The 20,844-nt window shown below is 42.0% G+C and overlaps 1 protein-coding gene across 2 annotated transcripts in view; it reads right to left on the bottom strand.

The window, feature by feature from the left end:
* Positions 1-20,844, bottom strand: part of CDH4 (cadherin 4) — a 424,578-nt gene that overhangs the window by 135,365 nt on the left and 268,369 nt on the right. For both annotated transcript variants that reach the window (XM_042046046.1, XM_042046055.1), the window contains exon 4: positions 20,066-20,242. In XM_042046046.1, coding sequence (XP_041901980.1) covers positions 20,066-20,242 — 177 coding nt within the window. The remainder of the gene's footprint in view (positions 1-20,065; positions 20,243-20,844) is intronic.

The raw sequence follows: 20,844 nt of genomic DNA, 5'->3' as shown, positions 1-20,844 counted from the left end.
GTTTAGTGCATCCTACATGCAAGCCTACTGGAGTGATGTATGCCACGCTGTGGGAAGGCTGGAGCCCCTCTGGAAGAGTCCTTGTAGCCTCTGGGAGCAGGAGGACGTGTCCTCAGTACCTCATATGGAGAGGGGAACCTGTGCCTGCCCCTGCCCTGGCTCTGGCCAGTGCTGCTCGAAGAACTCGTCTGTCTTGGGTGCTCTGAGGTGTCCCCTGCCTTGTCTCCACGCCTCACTCTTGGGGCAGTGGCTCTGCTGAATGAAGGGGTTCCTGCACAGGGGTTTCTGTTTCTCCTCAGACCCCATGTTCTCAGCCACAGCTGGGAATTGCTTTTGAGGAGCTGTTGCTGCTGCACCATCTCCCGAGGAATGGCTCTAGCACTACAGACACTCTCACAAAGGCAAAGCCAACACCGCAGGGGCAACAGTTCCCTAAAAAGCAAACAGACTATTTCCCTTTACAGGCTGCTCTCAAAATCTAATTTCACAGCATGATCAGTTACTGCATTGGAATGACTTGCTTTCTTATTCAAATAAAATGAACATATTAACAAATAATACTCATAAAATTCACTGGACAACACAATGGAAAGAACTACAATGCATGAGGAACTACATTACAGAAGCTACATCACCGCTTGAGTTAGATGCAATATGTATTAACCCAGAGAGCCTGTATATAGAATTAAAGAAATCATCTAATTTTAAAGTAATATTTTATTCAATGCATCCCTCAGTGCATGTAACTGCTAAGTGAAATGCATTGCATGCTCTACAAACACATCATCACCTTGTAAATAAAATACTCATGATATTAAAACTGATATCACATTTATTAAAACCATTATGCAAAGAACAAGGTTGGGTAGTTGAACTGCTGAAGGCAAGTGCTGGCTCTGGCCTCGCAGATGTGCACACACTAAGCAGCCTGTGGCTCCAAAACACTAATCAGAGGTGTCTTTTCTAAAGGTGAGAGTTCATTCAGCTAGAAAGAAATCCACATCTTCCGTGAGAAGCGTAAGGAAACGTGTTGGAGTCTTTGGCAGAGCCATGCAGGAGGTGAGGGGCCACGGGCTTTATGAAAAGTGTCCCTGCCCCAGTGCAGGGCACCAAGGCGTCTGCTCTGTTCCACATGAGGTCACTGTAAGAGCATGTTAAACCCCTCACAAAGCTGAGCTATTTGCTTTGATATTGTTTCTTGCTTCCAGTCTAACTGTAAATTTCAACAGTAACATGTTTTGGGATCAGATCATGACCTGTTTTCTCAGGATGGCAGAGGTTGGAGCACAGGGAGGATTTGGTGTCTCGCCCTCACAGCTCTGCTGTGATGGCCTACGGATGCTACAACCCCCAGACTGAAAAGCAAAGCAGTCACTGATTTGAGAGTCACAAAGTGGATATGGAGGGGCTGAGCAGAGGCTGTGTGCCAAAGAGAACCTGTGCTAAACCAACTGGGTGATGCCACCTTCTCCAGAGCCAGTTCGTGTGTCTCTGGACCATCCTTCTGCTCCCTTGCAGACTGTTCTTGCTGCTGATTCTCTCCACACATTTTCAAGATGTTGGACAAGTTTTTCAATGCAGCCACCTTTACCATCTTCTCCTTTTCAAAATCAAGCATTGCACTACTAATTAATCTGTAGGGGATAGGTCTGACTGATTTAAAAGCACAGCTCTATTGTGAATACTTGAAGCATATTTTTAAAGGAAAATCTCAGAAATTTACTTTATGCTATTACTTCATTCTAGCCTATGACATTTTTAGCTTTGCACAAAGGATGCCTCTCTGCAGAACCCTGGCAGTTCAGCCGAGTTACACATTATAAAATCCCTCTATTTGTCACTGCCTTCAAGCCTCTTCAAAACGAATCCTGGTTAGGATATGTGAATGCAAAATGCTCTTGTTTCCTAGTGAAACGCTTTGAAACGCGCTGTAGGAGAAGCTTGATTTTACCCTTCCACAGACACAAAGAGGAGTTCTTGCCTTTAAATGTTCTCTCCTGAAAGAAGAATTCACACAAACCACATAGAGCTCAGGCTGCTAAAAAGGGAAATACAAACTCTTCTCCATCCCTTTCAACAAATCTCAGCATAGAACAGAATGAAATGAAGCATACATTCAGCAAAAAGGGATTAAAGGAAAGATGAGGGGAAAATCCTTTTAAATACTAATATTCACTGAAATTAATCTCCAATCACATCACAACGAGACAGGCCCTCGACAAAAAAAGCAAGAAAAAACCCACCTAAATATTCTCCATGATGGTAACCCTACATCTTTCTCCAATCAGTGTTACAGAAATCTATACTTACATACCTATACAAACTTATCACCAGAATCCCAGTGCAAGCTGTGATTTTGCTACATAGGTACCATATGCTGTGCTCCACATCTGGGGATGGTAAACCTGGCATCTCCTCATTTATTATAAACTGGTTAGAGATCCAACAGGGCTGGATTCTGGGCTAGTTTTTTAATTCTAAGCATGACTGAGCAACAGAACTAAAACATTTCATTTGATAACGCAAGTTTAAACTTATGCACTGCATGCACGAAGGTATTAATGTTTTTTGACTGACACTGTAGAAAATGTGCCTGGACTGACTTTTTCACTGGCACCATCTTTAACTGCTCCCTTTCATGAGTCACACGCAATGCCCTGAAATGCCGGGGACTTTCTGGTCAGACATTTCTAATCTGATCAAGAGAACACTGTGACATTTCATATGGCAACACACTGATAAAAGCTCTCCGACACTTCATTATGTAAACAGGTATAGCTGCTAATTAATGAATTACAGTGGAGAAAGAAACTGTTGACAAGGATGGAAACTTGGCCCAAAATCTCCCCTGAGTAATGCTCAATCAAGTGAACTAAGCCCTATTAACGCTCGCTGGCAGGTGCAGCTTTAGCACCTGCTGAAGAAAGTGGATTTTTTGCAATATTCACATTTTTTCTCTTCCCATTTTCCACTTACTAAGAATTCTCGAGACGGTTTTGCTTTGCTGCCATGCAGCTGATATTCTGTATGTGCAACAGCTCCCCACATCAGGCATGGAAGCAAGGAGCTGAGGGTCAAACTGTTACTCTCTGAAAGGGACACGTGGTGCCACCTTCTCGTCACCTCCTGCCATCCGCACATGGCAACGCGCTCAAAACACAGCGGAGCCGCGAAGCCAACAAGCTGTTCAGACACGGCTTGGCTGCAGAGGAATCTTGGGGAAATTAAAGACTGCTTGGATTCTTGTAGAGTTTTCACTGTTTCCACGCAGGAGCGAGCAGGACAAATTTAGGAGGCCGTACGGAAATCTTTGGACGGCGGTAGGGAATACACGTGTCTGAGCAGTGGTGAAGTGTTGGAAAGCAAAGCATGAGAACTGAAACCATGCTGGTCCGAATAAGGAAAAATTACTGTCTCTTAATCATACTCCAGGCTGCCTGGTTTTTATGGGATGCTATTCCCATTTAGTTTAGTGGTACTGTTTTACACATGATGAGGATTTCAGAAGCGCAATTAAAGCTTTATCATCAACATAAAACCCAGCACAGTTTGCCCAATACTAGACTTAAAAAACACTAAGTGCTGTACTCTAACCAAGAAGAAAGTGGTTATATTTTCACTACATATAGCTTGGAAACCCGGGGTTGAATGAATATGAGAATTACAAACCAATATTCCAGAAGCACCACTGAACCGTATTCTAAATAAAAGCTATTCAGAAAGTGGGGTTTTTCTTTATCTGCAGAAAATTAATGAAGAACAAAACCTACATAAATATTAAGAATCTTTATTTTGCCAAAATAGAGTCACCTTTTGAAAACTAGGACCTTTGATTATGAGAAGTATAATACTACTGGTAACATTACAGAATGTGAACACTCGGAGTAAGTTTCAGTTTGGCTGGATGTTATTTTTAAAACTAGATTTTGTAGAAAATCTGTCAGCCCAAGTTACCACCAGCAACATCTTAACAACCCCAAAGCAAATGCAAAAAACCTAAAGTGGAGGGATTACTTGGGAGATTTGGGAGAGTCTGCTCAGTTCTCAAATATACCCTGGATTTCTTTCCTGACTTTTGCAGAGTCATTTAGGCTCCCCCAGCATCAGCAGCATTTGCATGCCTGCAACTCAGTTGTGAACTGAAGCCTGAGAGCACGTACTACTAAATATCTGACAAGAAAATCCAGGTAGCTAGAGCTGTAGATTCAGCCACAATTCCATTTTTAAGTCAGAACTGGAGCCAGAGGAAGAGAGGCTGGACCTTAACCTTGCTGGGTAATTTACTGCTTAATTTCTATCAGTTTCTTGTTTTAGACTTTACCAGGTGCCAGGAATAACTGGTTTTGTGTACTTGTGGTAAGAATGTGCTATGCACTGTTTACTATCCGAGTGCAGTTAACAGCCGCTTGGATTTATACAACATTTTCACGTTTCTAACTAAAGCAGATAACTCAGCAGGACAGCGAGCCAACCTACCCATTACAAAACAAATAAATCAGTCCTAAGATCAGACTTCAAAAGTGAAATAGTAGATGCTCCACGAAAATCTCTGTAGGCTGAGGTTTCCACAGAGCAGGAGCTGAGCAGCTCCATGGCTGCACCCTTGGGCAACACATCATGGTCCTCGGCCAGTACAGATTAATGAACAGCAGGAATGGAAATGCTAATAATTAAGAAAAGGTTAAAATGTTCACACTGTCTGAGAATGATGCATAAAAGGATACAACCGCTAAAAATCACTGCAGCGATGAAGAATTTTTTTTTCAGAAACTAAATTCCAACTGGGAATATATTAAGAACAAGAAGAAATAAATTCTCAGAGTAAAAAACCCAACATAAAACAGCAAGTGAAAACCAGTCAGCTCTGTGGAATGGAGGCAGTATCCACACTACAAACTAAAGCTCCATTCGGAACCAAAAGCCATTTGAAAAACAAATTTAGGGAAACATCCAGACAAGACAAATCCCAAAATCACGATAAAAATCAGACATTTTTCCATATGAACAGTTTGTGTTCAAAGCAGCATTTGTCCCTTAAAACTCTACTAATGTAGCTGTAATTCAGAGCAAGAAACTCAGCCAAATTTTCCAGGCAGGTGTTCAGTCCCACTAGTTATTCCAGCAAATCCTCAGACAAAGCCTGTGCCACCCTCTGCCTCCCAGAGATTCCTCCCATGAGATCTGTACTGGTGGACCAGTCCCATCCTCTCTAGGCACACTAGATGTATTTACACACAGCATTAGTTCAACTCTATTATATATATATAAATATACATTTTTAGGGGTGGGATTTGTTTTATCTTTAGAATTCAGTACACAGTGACACACTAAGAGAGACCACTGCCTGAGAATTGTACCAGACCTCCCATCTCCACATTACTTCATCCTCCAAAATTTGGCAGTCACATCCTGCTACCCATGAACTGTTTTTAGCAACAAAATGTAAGGAAGCAACTTCCTGTAACTAGAAGAAAAGTAACACAACGAAGAGTGATGGCCCTTCTTCAGACAGGGACACTGAGATTTTATCATTGTCTTTTGCTGACTATTGCTTTCATACACTTGTCTGAGATTACAAGCTTAGCCTAAGATTTTATTTTTACACACTGAGTCAATTTCCACTTGCATAACAATTATTATGTGCAAACCACTAGCCTTGAACAAAGAAAACAGCATATAAAGACTTTTCCTTAAAGATAATACAAACATTGCACCAGAGAAAACCTAATAGGAGAACAGGGCCTGTAGAACATGGGTTATCCCCACCTGTACAAGAGATCCTGTCAGCAACTGGTTTTGTAATCACCACAGATTCATTTTCCATTTGCTTGCTGCAATTATGCTATTGAAACCTGCAGGTCTGGGTTTCTTTTCCCTTCCCTTACTCTAAACAGAATTCATTTTTAATGTCTATTGCAGAAGGCCAATATGATATAAAAACCCCAAACATTTCACTACTCATGCACTCTTATTCATAATATCACATCAAATTGCTGAAGTAGTACCATATGGTGCTTGAGCACCAAGCCAGAACAAGTTGTTCAGCTTGTCATAATCTCAAAAGCTGCATAAAACTTAAATAATTTCTCTATGAAGTGGAAGATCTTTGGGTTTAATATAACTCATCAGAAATGGATTCTGAATTTTCCTCCTATTATTTCCCATGTTTTCTCTGATTCACATTCCATTTTCCAGTGCAAGCTATCAGTATAAGTGGCTACAACTATGGGGCTGAAAGGCTTTAAAAGCATCCTGTCCATCCTTTCTTCTTGATCATTCATCATCAAATTGAATGGATAAATAGCTTTCTCAATCAGACAGACATATAATTATAAATAAAAAAAGCTCAATCAGAAAGACTGAATGGAAAAGATTAATGAAATCTCCCACACTTTGATTCAGCCCTTAAAGCAACACCCTTGGTTGTGAAATGTGTACACTTCCACCCACACTGTCCTGTAGGAGAACACAGCAGCCTTTCAAGAAAACTGGAGTGGTGACATTTAACTGGTACATAAATCCACAGAGAGACAACAGTGGGAATGCTCCAGGTTTCACCACAGATTGCTCTGTATTTACATTCTCAGTTTCTGGAGACACCACAAGTCTAGGTGTTTGTGGGTTTCTTATTTTCTTAAAAAATATTTCTAACTGAGAAAAAAGGTTTGAAACTGAAGGTACAAGAGCTAGAGACAGACAAGACTTCAGCCAACCTCACAGTTTTCAGGGATTGTGACTGACTCCTGATCCCGAATGGCTGAGCAGCAGTGCAGGGACCACCTGAGATAAAGGAAACACATGGAAAGATCTCCCTGGGAACACACTACAGCAAAAAAGAAAACGTGAAAGCAAGACCCAAAAAGGTGGAACAGGAGACAAGAACTGGAAATGAGAAGACACAAAGAAGGGAGGTATATAGGCTGCAGAATTGCCCTGGAGGGGAGGGCATTATGGAACTCCTCCAATAGAAGGCTTATTTTAGCAGCTGCTTAATCAATTGAAGAACAAAAAGGAGAGCACTAAATCAAGGAGAATTTCCTAGCCCTTCCTAGCATATATGTTCAAGCCTCATTCCCATATGGGATTAGGATAGGCAGGAACTGCAGGCTGGCACAGGCAGTACAGAAACAGATATTGCACAGCCTTTTGCTTAAGAATAAGACAGAATGGGGATATGTCTTCTGGAGCTATCATGGATTGGGAGTTTCCAGAAAAACATTTCTGTAATGGTTACATATGTGATTGTTCTTTTTCTTCTTAGCTGTATGGAGGAAAAGTGACTTGACCAGCCCAAAGGGAAAAGGATTTGGCTGCATGGATGAAGACAGGATGCGTTGCATCTGTGGCTTCACAGAAGGAAAGGAACAGCTCTTCAAAAAATGCAAGAAGCACAGAGAATATCCAAGATAAATAAATGAAAGGAATCAGTCCCACTTCTCTGGTGAAAATATGATGTCACAGCTCCCAGGCCCTCCACACTACACAGGCAGTATCAGCTCAGAAGGGGCAGCAGCAGTCTGGTGTCCCTGCCATGGTGGCCCTGGGCATGTGGCAGGATCTGCTAAGGCACCCAGCTATCCCTCAGACCTTGAGGGAATCTCTATTAACAAGGACGAATTCTTTGCTGTGCCTGATCATTCTCTGCACACTGCTGGAGGAAGGAATGGAGCTCCTCCAAGAACTAACAGTATTTTGGGTACAAAAAGGAAACAGACTAAAATACTGAATATGAGCTGCTTTGATGTGACTTGGTGAAGGTCTTCTATCAGCAGAGCCCCAAGGGAATATTCCAAGCAGCCCAGGGGAATAGAGAGCCAGCCTTGCTGGGGGGCTGACTGGCACCAAGAGCTCAGGCGACACAACATTTTGGGTTGATTAAATGCTGAAAGTGCCTTATCCCAGAGAAGAAAAAAAGAAGAAATGAAAAAGCTGTGGTGTGGAATTAGCATCTCCTTTCCAATAACACTACCTTTTTGTCAATACTTAGCTTCTGGAAAACTGATTTTGATATGGCCAAGGCAGACAGGACTTCAGAGGAGGATGCTGAGAGAGAAGATGACCTGTGAGTGACACCACCCATCAACCTGGGCCAGAAAAATCTCCCCCATCAGCATTAACCCCCCAAATGCCTGATGCAGAGTTACAGCACAGATGCAAAGGGAACCTCAAGTTTTCCTTAGTTTAGGATCAGACCATTCAGCATTTACTCCCTTCTTTCAACAACATCCACACTTGGTGCTCAGTACTTATGAATACCCTCTATCCAATTAATACCCCATTAAGCCGCCCGCCCGCGGTGACTTTATCCTCAGACCACTGTATGGCAGCTTTTAACTCCATAATACCCTGGCATTATTTCCATATTAGACTACAAGGGTTTGATCCAAAGCTCATGGAGGTTAATGAGGGCTCATTAAACTTTGAATTGAGCCCTAACTGCTCAGCAAACACGGAGTGAAGTGAAACAGTACGTGTCAGATGAGATGACAGAGGGTGTAGTAAACTTTAAGGCGAAATATTGAATGCTGATGGTGACAAAGGCAGGCAATAGCAGGGAATGTGTGAGAAAGCAGCCGTGGGAGAGAATTATGATTGTGTTACACTCGATACCAAGCAGGACAGATTTGTGCCTATATAAATAGATATGCCTGGTCTGACTCTGATGTGATTTTTGTCATCATATGGTTAGACATAGCATAATATTGACACTATGGCTTTCCTTCAGATTTTAGTTTTGAATATCAGCTGGAAAGTATGATACTAGAGACTTGAAATCAGTATGACTCCTTCCCTAATTACTGATTAATCAAGAGCTAAGGTTGCCTACATAAAGATTCATGGGGAGAAGGAGGAAGTCTCATTAAGAACAAGAGGTTAAAAAAAAAGGAAGGGAGGGGGACATTTAACAACTGTATGGATACAGAAGGAGGAGAAAAAGAGCTGATTTCCTAATAGTATGTTATAACTGAATGTTAAATTTTGTATTCATGTCTAATTAAAAAATTAAAAGAAAATGTGTTAATGCTTGCAGATACCATAGGTTATGGTTCAAAAGGAAGTACGGAAAGTTGTTGGGTTGTTTTTCTCCAATGACTTCAGAAATACATATATGTTGTGTCATTCGGTCCCTTAGGTGCTCAAAAGACACAGCAGCTGCTTCATAAATTCTGAATTGCCTTTTCCTTTAGCATACAAAAACCTGTACCATAAACATAACACTGTCTGAAAAATATTCGGTAAACCCAGACAGTTGTTCGAAATGCTTCCTCCGATATTTAAATTCCTCTCTTAACAGGAGTTTCCCTGCAAAAACAGATGCTAACGAACAGTGCTTTTGCCATTGAGCTGAATGGGAACACTTTGGTGCAGCATTTTCCTTTTTTCCATGGAGACATTACAGGGTGCATTTCCCATGACTGAAAGAAAACTGCCACCTTGCTTCTCAATTCTTTGCTTTCAAATAATAAATAACTGCTATAATCTTCCATAAAAGACTTATGCTCTGATAATGTCTGATTCTTCTACTGTAATTTCTTTTTGTTAGAGGCAGTTGAATGCCATTTACTGGTAAGTAAATTGTGTCATCGCTTCACTGCAAAACACACCACCGAAAATTTAAGCTGGCCCAACATTTATTTTTGTTTTCCAACTCACACAAATCCCTTCTGAGGGCTTGGATTAACTAGCAACACTTTTAAGTACAGATCCTTAATCTTAGTTTCCTCTCCTCTCTCTATATTAATATGCTCCCTTCCAATGATGTTACTTCAGAAATAACTCCAAATAACTCACAGTGTGGTCAGAAACTCTGCCTTTTAGCTGCTGTGCCTTTTTTCAGTGACTTGAAAATATGGAAAATTTGCCATTCCCACTGGATTTTTCATAGTCCTGCAGTAATGGGGGCACTGCAGCTCTGCCTTTTCCACAGAGGAGTTTAACTAGCACAGAGGCACGTGGACTGCAAGTTTCCCTAAAGGTTCAAACCACAGGCTCCATGTCCAATCTTTTCACAACACAATGCATGGCTTTCATTTTTTAGACAGAAAAAACGAGCCCACATAGCTTTTCTTCTTCCTTAAACTGTCCCCTATTTAACAAGAAAATGAGCTTCTTTGCCTAAATAAATGTTACAGCTCACAAAGCCTCGAAGCACAAATAAAAAAAAAAGTCAACTGCAAAACAGCCCAAAAGGGCTACAAACACAAGCACAGATGCAAAACCCTCCTCAGGTCATGATGTTTTGATTAAAATGAGCAGAGATCACAAGTGGAAGGAGAAGCCAGGAAGGCGACTGTCTCAGCGACGCCACCAGCACGATGGCATTTAGGTGTCTCTTGATATTTCCATGAGAAACTTTTAGGTTTAGGAGTTTACAACTTGAGTCACAGAGGATAAGTCCTGGTTTCCAAAACCTTATTCCCAAAGGGGAATTACTCAGGTAAAACTTTGCAAGGTGAGGGCATGGCCAGGTGGTTTGTTATGAGAAGGGCATGTACATGGCATGACTTGTTTTTTGGCTGTATTTATATATCTATGTATCTACATACACACACATCTCAGAAACTGTGCACAGACCTGAGGCAGAGGAACATTAGATGAAACTTTTCTAGGACATGATCCTGCTGGAATAACAGCCTGTGCTGAGCCATCATCCCCCTGCTGCCACCTCCCCACTTTGCCTCCTGATGCCCAGGAGCAGAGCAGGGATGAAGCACAATGACACAACAGTCATGGAAGGGTGGGTGACCCCTCCAGCAACATGAAACACCACCACAAGCAACACCAAACCCTCTCTTCACTCTTTTGCTGGCTTGCTCTCTTCCACAGGACACCTAAGCTTTGGTCAAGTCCTTGGTTGTCCCCTCCAGCCACCTCTAGCTGAACCCTGTACCATGCTCCAAGAGTCACCTGCCTTCAGGTCCTTCACCAGCACTCATCCCTCATGAAGCATGAACAGCTCCTGCTCTCCCCTAGAGCCTTTTCCCCATGCACCCACAGTCAGGGTCAGCTGTAGTCAAACCCACCTCATTTGTCCACGGAGAGGAAGACAAAACCTCCCTCACCTGTGGCTGGGCCCTGTTCCTTCTCCCAGGTGAGCTCACCTGCCCAGCAGCTGCAGGGGCTCTTGGGGGATGCATGAGTTGGTTCATGGAGGGGAAAGAATTCAGCTCTCTTTACCCAGTGCCAAAAATACGCAACCAAGGTCTACTGGGTGGCTTTTCAGGGCAGGTTCTAATGTCTACTAGGAAAAAAAAGACATGCAAAGGCTGATGTGTGTGCACATCTGAAAGTGTGCTCTCTGTACACTACCAGTACGCTCAGAGAAGTGTAATTAAAATTGGGAATCTAATAAAAACTATAAATGTGGCCAAAGAAGTTAGTACTGCACAGTGCTGGACACATTAATCCAGTAAGGCATTCTTAATGTCCTTAGTTTCCAGTCACCAAATAAATTCTGAAGAGCCACCAGAGTTACTTAAAGGCTCAAATTTAGGCACATACTTAAAATCTCTCCTGAACAAGGGCCAAAATGTTCAGTACCACCATCTGCAGATATCCAAATTGCCTTGGGCAAAATGTTTCCCTTAATATGATCCAAGGTTTTGTTTGTTTGCTTTTTAAGTTGTCTAACTGTTCACATAGGAGAAAAATGTCCTTTAAATTAAGGAAATTAGCAACAAATATGAATGTTATTATAAATATGGTAATTATTAAAAATATGGTAAGAATTGTGGGAAAGGACAAACTGCAAAGAAATGGGGCCTTTAATGAAACTGGTAAACTACTGCATATCCACTCTTTGCTGCCCCATCATGTAGCTATGGCTTACATCTTTCATCAGCCTGCATTAGAGACAGCTGAGAAAGGATTTGGATGGTGACACCTTTATCACTGAAAATCTCAGCTGTTATAAATAAAACAATTAACCACAGCAGTGAGAGCCTAAAATTAGCCCAAGAGTAAATTCTCTAAAATCTTAAAAGCTGACATCTGAAATTCCAGGGTGCTGTATTTAATTCTTCATTGGTGCAGACTATCAAGAACATATGCAATAGTAAGGGAATAAAAAGTGTAGTTTTTTTTTTTTTCTATCTCATCCCAGCCTGCTACAGTGAATTTCAGCAACAGCCTAGCTGTCAAGGTTATATCTGCACCATCATTCTGCAAATCCAAACTCACACCCACACAGCACCACTCTGTATTCGGGACTCCATTTCAACTCATCAAGGAAGCCAAGTCCCACAGTCACCTAATGTGGGTGATGAGTGTTAAAGAATGAACTCCTGCAGCAAAGAGGCAGATTGCAAGTTCTTTGTCTGTTCCTGTCTCAGCTTTTTTCATTATTAGTGTTTTACTTTGGAAAAGGCATGAGCAAAACCAAAGCTCTTTTCTAAGCAAATTAACCAACCCACTGTTTTTGTGTACACTGTCTTTACAGATTTCCAATAGCTTTCATGAGCTGTGTGCATTAGCTCTGACTGTGCCTTCCTGCCTTTGCCTGTTCACGTAATGACAGCCAGCCCAAATGGCTATTACAGTTATCTCACTTTCTGGAGGGGATGGGAGGTAATGATATGTTGCAATATGTGCAATGGGGTATTATAGCTAAATACTCTTTGGAGTGACTGATGAACTCTTTTGCAGTATGCCTGGTATGACAATTCAAGGGGTAGTTATCCTTCTGTGCTTCCTGAATCTCTTGCTCCTGATGTGAAGCTGGAGCTAAAAGGTGTGGGATGGATGGGGGTGGTGGTGGTGGTGGAGAAATTGCTGGAGAGCCAGCAGAGAGCAGAGAAGCACCTTTGCATGGCTGTGAAAACAGACCTGCACATTAACAGACCCAATGCACAGGTGTAGCAGTGAACTCAGACATGGAGTAATGTGACTGAATATAACCATCAGCAAAAAAATTCTGACTACTCCATTAAAACCCAAGTCCATTATGAGATTCTTCAAATAACCCAAGGACAGGCCCTGATGCTGATAACTGGAGAGTGGTGCCCATGGCCATGGCAACAGCTCTGTGGTCTCAAACAAAGCCACTCAGCTTCCCTGCCTCGGCCTTCTATCTGTGAGAGAAAGACCATCATCAGTGATGCAAGCAGGCTGAAAAAGTCAGATCCTGCACAGAAAAATACCTAAGCAAATGCTATATGGATCACAGCTGGACTTCAGGATCTTAAAGGTCTTTCCCAACCTAAAAAATTCTATCATTCCATGTCTCTCACTTACAGTTTGTATTTAACCAGCAGTCATCAGTAGTAGGGTCCCAAATCCCTGCTAGTATATCCCATTCCTCTGCCACAGGGGATGCTGAGTGACTGCAAAACAATTTGAAACATCAACCACAAGGTCAGACCACATGTTTGTTATCCCAATCTCCTCCCAGTCTGACATGGTGTACCCCAAATTAATGACTTGAAGTTAATCAGAAATATTATCAATGATTTTTGAGACTTCTGAAATGGCATGCTGATACTTCCCAATCAGTGGGAGCAGTCTCACTGCTGCCAATGGCTTCTGAGAATCTCAGTTTTTATGTTATGTGGGAAATTAAAAATGGTTCCATTTCCTTCCTGCAACTGGGATGCCGTATTCAAAGGAGATTTATCACTCCCAATCACATGGCATTTTATGATTTAGTGGGGCATTTTTCTACTCACGTTACTATTCCCAAAGCATCCTGGAAAATGGCAAAAACTCAAGGGCAGCTTTTTTAGCTGAACTGGGCAATAGGAGTCCTTGATATCTGTCTGCAAAGTGTCAATCACCTTTAAATCCGAACCTCACTTACGACGGTTCTCCTTGAGTAACTGACAAGGCCAGTCTGGCAAAATGAAATTCTTCAGTAATACATTGACAAACTCAGAACCACAGAGCACCAAATTCCCCTCTGTCTGGATTTGAATGCATAAATAAATAAGGCTCTTGCATTTATTTCTGCTAGAAGATTGTATTATTCCTTTCTGCAATTATGGAAAAATGCAGAGCACAGGCAAGATTTAGTGTCTGAGTTTTTGCTGCAAGACTTGTGTCAGTAGAAAGGCGTTTGTGCTCTTGGGAATCAAAGTGAGATTCACCCATTTGTGGCAGGTGTTTTAAGCACTCAGCCTAACAATCTACCCACGCATGGCACTACAGCAATTCAACGACTAAATTAAATCTCTGAATATTAAATTAATGATGGAAATCTAAAATATTAATATATTCTAATTGAATATTCTCCGATAAATTATCTAGGCATTCTCAGCAATTTGATTTTACTTTCATTTCTTAAGGAACTTTCAGCTGCATAAATACAGCTATTAAAGCAATTCAAAAAGGGAACATTTTCTGCTCAGACAAGAGAACTCTAAACACAAAGAATCTAAAAATTTCTTTCATATGATTGATTAAATCATAGAGCCCAAGACAGCTGAATCATTAAATGACTGCTTTCCTTCAGTCCCTCTGGCTTTAGCAAGGACAATATAAATTCCCTATGGGTCTGAATACAAGGAAATACAATATGTATAATTACAGTATAGGCTTGAATGCTGTTTAAGAGAATTTTAAATGGAGCATTTATGCTGTAGCTGCACTTTTCAATCCATAATGCTGGAAGTGCGTGTGCATGGAAAGCCCATAAAGCACTGGGCATCTGCTTCCTTCGACCTAGATTCCCAAATGGCACACGCTGGGGTAGCCCCACCAGCTCTGGCAGAGATGTGTGATTTGCATCAGGATCTGCCCTTCTGTTTTTGTGAATGCTGGATACTGAGAAAGGCATCCTCAGGGAGAATGCAAACAAAGGGATGTCCTTTGAGGAGTGCATATAGCATGGAGTAGGTTTAGGAACTTCCTTCAGACTGCAGGTTTTAAAGGAATTTCAAATGGACATGTCAAGAAAGTAGCGCTGTGTGGTATTTCCCTTTCTCCACTCATTCCGTGAGTCATGTGCGAGTCCTGGTTTGGTAACTCACACACACAGAGGAGAGCTCAATACCAGAGCCAAGACTGTGGCAACACTAACATTTAATGAACCATTTTCCTGCTCATCTTTCTCTCTTTGCTGTCAGGTTGGTTTGTGGTGTGAAACTGCAGTCGAGCCAAGAGCTGTGGCAATCTACATCCTCGAACCAGCTTTCAAAGAAAGGCTGTACCTCTCTAGAGCACCACAACCTGCACAACATCCCATTTGCTCTCCACCCTCTGGGCTTGCTCCTTCTTATCTTGGTCTGATTGTCACAGTAAGGCCAAATCCCCTCATTCCTGAATTTCAGCTGATGATGCTCACAGGGCATCACAAAAGTGAGGTGCACTGAGAGCCAGAACCAGCCGTTTTTTTCTCTGAGTGTGTGTGTGGTTGGTAAGCCAAAAGAAACACCTGTTCCTGTGGAGAACAAGGAAGATCTAGGTCTATTTGTAATCAAGGCTGTCTGTGTCTCTCTCAGGAAAAGTAAGGTCTGATGTCCTTTGGGAAGCATTTGCAAGGCCTTTTCTCAACAAACCTTCTCTCACCACAGACAGATGCCATCTGTCTTGCAGCTGGGAGCTAATGGATTCTGCACTGCCAATTTCACAGCAGTGAGCAACGCTGTGATAGAGGAGGCAAGAGGGATTTCCTACAATAAAACTTTTTAAAACTGTGCAAAGGCACACGCTGAAACAGCCATGAGGAGCAAAGGAGATGGCAACATTGAGGGCTCGTGGTCCAAGCTGGCAGGGATTTCACAGCTCAGTGTGCCTTCTGTGTCTCCAGCACCAGGATTTCAGACTTTGGGAGAGATGTCTCACCCCTTTCCTGCACCAGGGTGGGCTGTGGCTCACAGACAGCTGGAGAGTGTGCTATCAACTTTTTTTCATATTAAATATTCAATGTCATTGGATAGCTCAAGATGTGCTAAACCCACCCAGGAGTCCAGCACACAGTTTTGCAGTGCATCAAGAGGAGCTCTCTGCTTCCTAAACGTTCCCTGTGCTGCTGGAAACCCGACCTGACAACGACACCTCCACTGAGCAGCAACACAAGAGTCTTCAGATACATTATATTCTGCCAACTTTCCAAGCCACTTCACGACTTTCTGATTAAATTTACATAAAATTCATCCTTCCCTCTTATTCCCCGTTACACACATCAGGTTATTTCTAGTGGCTGAGATCACCAGCCCTCGGATACGGGAGCCCATGCTGTGCCTGTAGCATGCAATCAAGGCAGTTTGTGAGAGCACCAAGATCCTGTCTTGGTCATCCTCAGGGGATTTTCATGCTGGTGTAATGAGAACAAGTTGTTTATTATAAGAGATCTAACAGGAAAATAATACATTTTTCAGTTCCATGTTTAATAAAGGCAAGCTGGAAAAATTAGGGTCTATGAAGTGCAAGATGGGAGGCTCTAAGAGCTCTGGAAAGGTCCTGGAGATGAACTGAAAGTTTGGAGCCCTCACAAAGGAGAACAAAGGTGCAGTGGTTGATAGAGGAGCCCATTATCTAAGCATGTCAAAGATGACCAAAGGCCAATTCTGCACATGACTTGGTTTTTTTAAATGAATTATTTTCATGCAGCCCATTGAGATGGACCAAGACTTGCTTTGAAAACTGAGTCGAGATTCACATTAGAAGCAGCTGGAGACTGACTTGTGGATCCAAAACTGAGATTCTTCTTGAAGTTCAAAAGAGGATGAATACAAGATAAGCTAATAGATAATTAGATAATAGATAATTAAGAATTAGCTACGCGTGTAGCTAAAAAGGATGAGTCAGTGAGAAAATAGACAGTGCTCAGCAAGGGTGCAACTATTTAATATATTATCTTAGCTGATCAGTGTGCCTGCATGAGTCATTTGCTTGGAGAAGGAGGGGGATTTCATATTGTTTTTGTATTTTTAATAGGCATTTTTATGGACTTCAGTTATAATAATGAGAGTACCTGACAATTAGTAATGAAATTAGCCTCACTACAGTGAAATATTTCACAGCATGTACAATATTATTCCTAGTACAAAGGTGGAAGTGAAGCAGAAGGAAATTAAACCCAAGATTGTCATAAATGTTTCCAAAATAAATAAGCATATATCAATAAATTTTGATAACTGTTTTCTCAGCTCAAAGACAAAAGCAGAATTTACAAAACATTTTTTTATATTAACAAATTATTTTTAGCTTATAAACGTCAGATGTTTATTTAAACTCTTCGAAGAGTAAGTAAATCTTTTCAGCAGCCAAAACTAATTAGAAATTCCTATTATTATTTTTTCAGCTATTATTTTTCTGAAACACATTTCCTAGTTAGTGTGGTTGATGTATATGAAGAGACACGGATGTTCCTCTGAAAGAAAAAACCCTGTAATTAACTGAAGGGATTGTTTGGCAGGGATAATGTTTCTTTTTTCTTTTTTTTTCTCTAAAAACTTTTTCATTTAACATATTTTATCAGAATGAAATGGTTTAATGAGCAGAGAATTATAGTTGATCCCAGCTGAACCAGATAGAGCTGCCTTTCGAGGTATGTGGCTCCCATCAAGCTGCATTCACCTTTGCTATGATTTAAACTTCATTCAGGCACAGCCATGCTAAAAATACTGACAAGTAACTAATCAACTTCCATAAAATGGAATTTTTACCTTCACAATAGGAAGCAGGAGTAGGAGGGAACCCAAAAGATTTGCCTATGCATTTTAAATTAGTCTGACCTATAAAAACGCAAACAGCAAGTGGTTCTATGAAAATGTACTTCTGGTAGGGTTTTTTGGTTTTTTAATTTTGAAATTTTTCATGCCATCCCTTCCTCTCCTTGGAGGAAGCCAAAACCAAAGACAGCACTATGGAGGGACTGGTTTCCATTAGTTATACCTACAAAATGCAAGCTCAGGCAGGGCTTTCTGGACCAAAAAAAGTTCAGTGTCCAAGAACCAGTGGTAGGTTTGAAGGTCTTATATAAAATAGCAGCGAAAACTGTGACAGACCTGCTTCTGTACAAATGGGATCTGAGCTGCAACTTCACATGTGCACTTCTGGTTCCGGTTTGTGAGCAGATGGACACAAAAATATTCAGTGCCCAGTGAGCAAAAGCATGGGAAATCAGATCAAAACTGTTACCTAGATCTAGGAGACAGCAGAATGCTCCAGGGCAATCTGAAGATTATGTGGATGGAAATAATCAGATAGTGCTGGTCTTTGAAGATGTTGATTTGTCCTATTCTGGATAATTAAAGAGCAAAGTCTAACAGAGGGAGCTGTAACTCCTGATAGGAATCACCCAAGCTTCACATTCAGGCACCAGGAGAAAGGCCAGATGCTGCAGAGGAGCAGAAAACTCAACCCAAGGCTGAAACATCAGGGGTCTCACGCTTAATCAAGCTGCACTCTTTGTATGATCTTCCCTGTCATTACAATGCTTTCTGTATGTCAGGTGAAGAGGAAAACAGCCCTTTGTAAGCCAGTTTGGTTTTTTTTATTTCCCATCCCATTTTTACTTCATTTTCAGTGTTTCCTCTAACATCTGTATTCAAAAACTGCAATGGAATATATTGCTGAAAATCTGGGAGTTCTGCATTTCCATAAGCCAGGTTATCTTTCCAAGGTTACTGGTAGTCTAAGTGATGAATATAAATTCTTCTGTACCTATATAAAATTTATTATTTGTCATTTCCATTAATATTAGAATTTTGCATAGTTGAGTCCTTCTGTTTCATCTCCAGACTGTAGGGTAAAAAGTGCCACAGAGATTTCAGTCCTTATAAATCAACAAATTTGCCATGGTAAGCTGGTGCCAAGTTGTCCTCTCGCTGTCTAGTCAAAAATCAAAAAAACCCAGTAGGGAATAGAAGAGAGCACAAGTTCATTTTGCAAGTACTACCCTTATTTTTCACAGGAATTCAAGATTTATTCTAAATTATTAATTTAGAAAGGCATTTTTGACACATCAGGTTATTCTCCTCTTCAGACATTTCTTCAGCTTAGTAGGATAACACATTAATGGGTCACTCCATACCCAGCACTGCTGACCATGCAAAGACTCCTTGGCTTCCCTCCCTGTTTTTCCAGGGCAGACATAAAACCACTTGCCGCCTCGTACTTTTTTAGTCCTTACTGTACTTCCCTAATTGCACAGAGAAATGACACCAACAATCCAAGCTTATCCAGTCCTTGGTGAATTGGGAACCATGCCCCTTCCTTCCTCCCAGACACAGGCTGTGCACAAGAGTATCAATATGAAACAGGTAATGATGCAACTCATGAGAGTCCAGGCACTGCTTCAAGAGGACTAAATGAACTTCCTGAGAAGGAATGCCAAGGACACAGCACTGCTACTCAAAATAACTTCTGAAATTCTATAATTGTTGCCATTTTCTTCCAATGGAAGAGCTGCAAATGTCTGCCAAGGAGTTTTTTTGTTTTTTGGGTTTTTTTTTTTTTTTCAGCTAATCATTCGGCTGCTCTAAAAAACTGAAACCAGCACCCACAAGAGGAATAGCAACACGTATTTGTATTTCACTAACATTTATCAACAGCAACAATAAATCAACCAAATGTCTCTGTAAAATACTCCTTTTCCCTTCCTTTTCTTTTCCTGTCATCCCATAATCATCACAAAAAACCACATGGGTAAACTTGATCTCAGAGATTATCCTCGTGAAGAAAGAAAGTAGCAACACAGGGAGGCTGCGGGATCCATCTGCAGCGGCGGCAGGCAGCCAACCTCCCCCGGGCCGCCGCGCATCTGTACCGGGACCGGAGGGAGGGAGGGAAGGGCAGGGAAGGATGCGGCGCCCTCATCGCTGGGTGCCACCGAGCCCAGCTTTTACACCTGCAGCCGTTTTTTGGATGAGAGCGTGGGCAAAGTGCCATCCTGGCAGCAGCGCCAGTGTCTCGGGAGGGACTGGCTGGAAGGAGGCGATTAGGCTGCTGTCAGCTGGGGAGGGAAACTGGGGCGAGGCGCTTTGGAGCAGCATGGAAAAGGCAACTATTCCTGCAGGAGGGAGGAAGAGCAGAGAGCCTGTGCTTTGAGCCAGGCTTCACCAGACCCGCCACAAGAGCACCATTGTTATTAGCACTATTATCACTATTTCTTATTTTAACTTACCCGAACCAGCTGCTGCGGGAAGGGCCCTCTGGAGTTTTCTGGCACGTTGATGGGTGGGATGACCCAGTCCCGCTTCTGCCGCCGCAGCCCGTTGGCGCTCTGGTGCTGCCGCCAGGGCAGCAGGGTATCACTCTGCTGCTGAGCCAGCTCTCCAGGCAATGCCTTCCTTCCTTTGGGCTGTTTTGGAAACAAGAAAGTAAGGCCAGTTAGCTTCTTCCTTGCTTCTTAGGACCTGTCCCAACAGTGATGTAAATGGTCATGTGGAACAAAGACACAACGTGCTTTATGGGCAGCTCTGCTGCCACTTTGTTTTCACAGAACCACAGAATCACAGAATCACCTAGGCTGGAAAAGACCTTGGAGATCATTAAGTCCAACCTATGGCCTTACACCACCTTATCAACTAAACCATTCACAAATATATGGAGCTGTAACTCCCAAGTCAAGATGCCTCCCAGAAGGTATCATCTTCATTACACCACCTGCAAGGGCATGCAGCAAAACACTGGAGTAAAGAAGTTGCTGCAAATTTCCTATAAGTACAATTTACCAGAACACAAAAAATGGGAGAGGATTCCTTTACAGCTCATGTCATGGGTCAGATTTATAGTCTGGTATTGAGCACAAGCAGGGCTACAAGAACCTGCAGTCTGTGGTTCAGCAAAAGTATTCTGCCACACCAACCCAATGCCAGCCAGAGGGAGAGTCAGCCCCATGGCTGCAAGGGTGCATTAGTTCAGATTCTTAGTGCTTCATAACAAATGATCTTTTTATGAGAG

The sequence above is a fragment of the Corvus kubaryi genome, unplaced genomic scaffold, assembly GCF_017639235.1.
Source record: "Corvus kubaryi isolate FWS band 111438036 unplaced genomic scaffold, C.kubaryi_AGA036_p1.0 134, whole genome shotgun sequence".
Classification (NCBI taxonomy): domain Eukaryota; kingdom Metazoa; phylum Chordata; class Aves; order Passeriformes; family Corvidae; genus Corvus; species Corvus kubaryi.
Note: the sequence above shows the minus strand (reverse complement) of the source record. Positions and strands in the feature narration are given on the sequence as shown.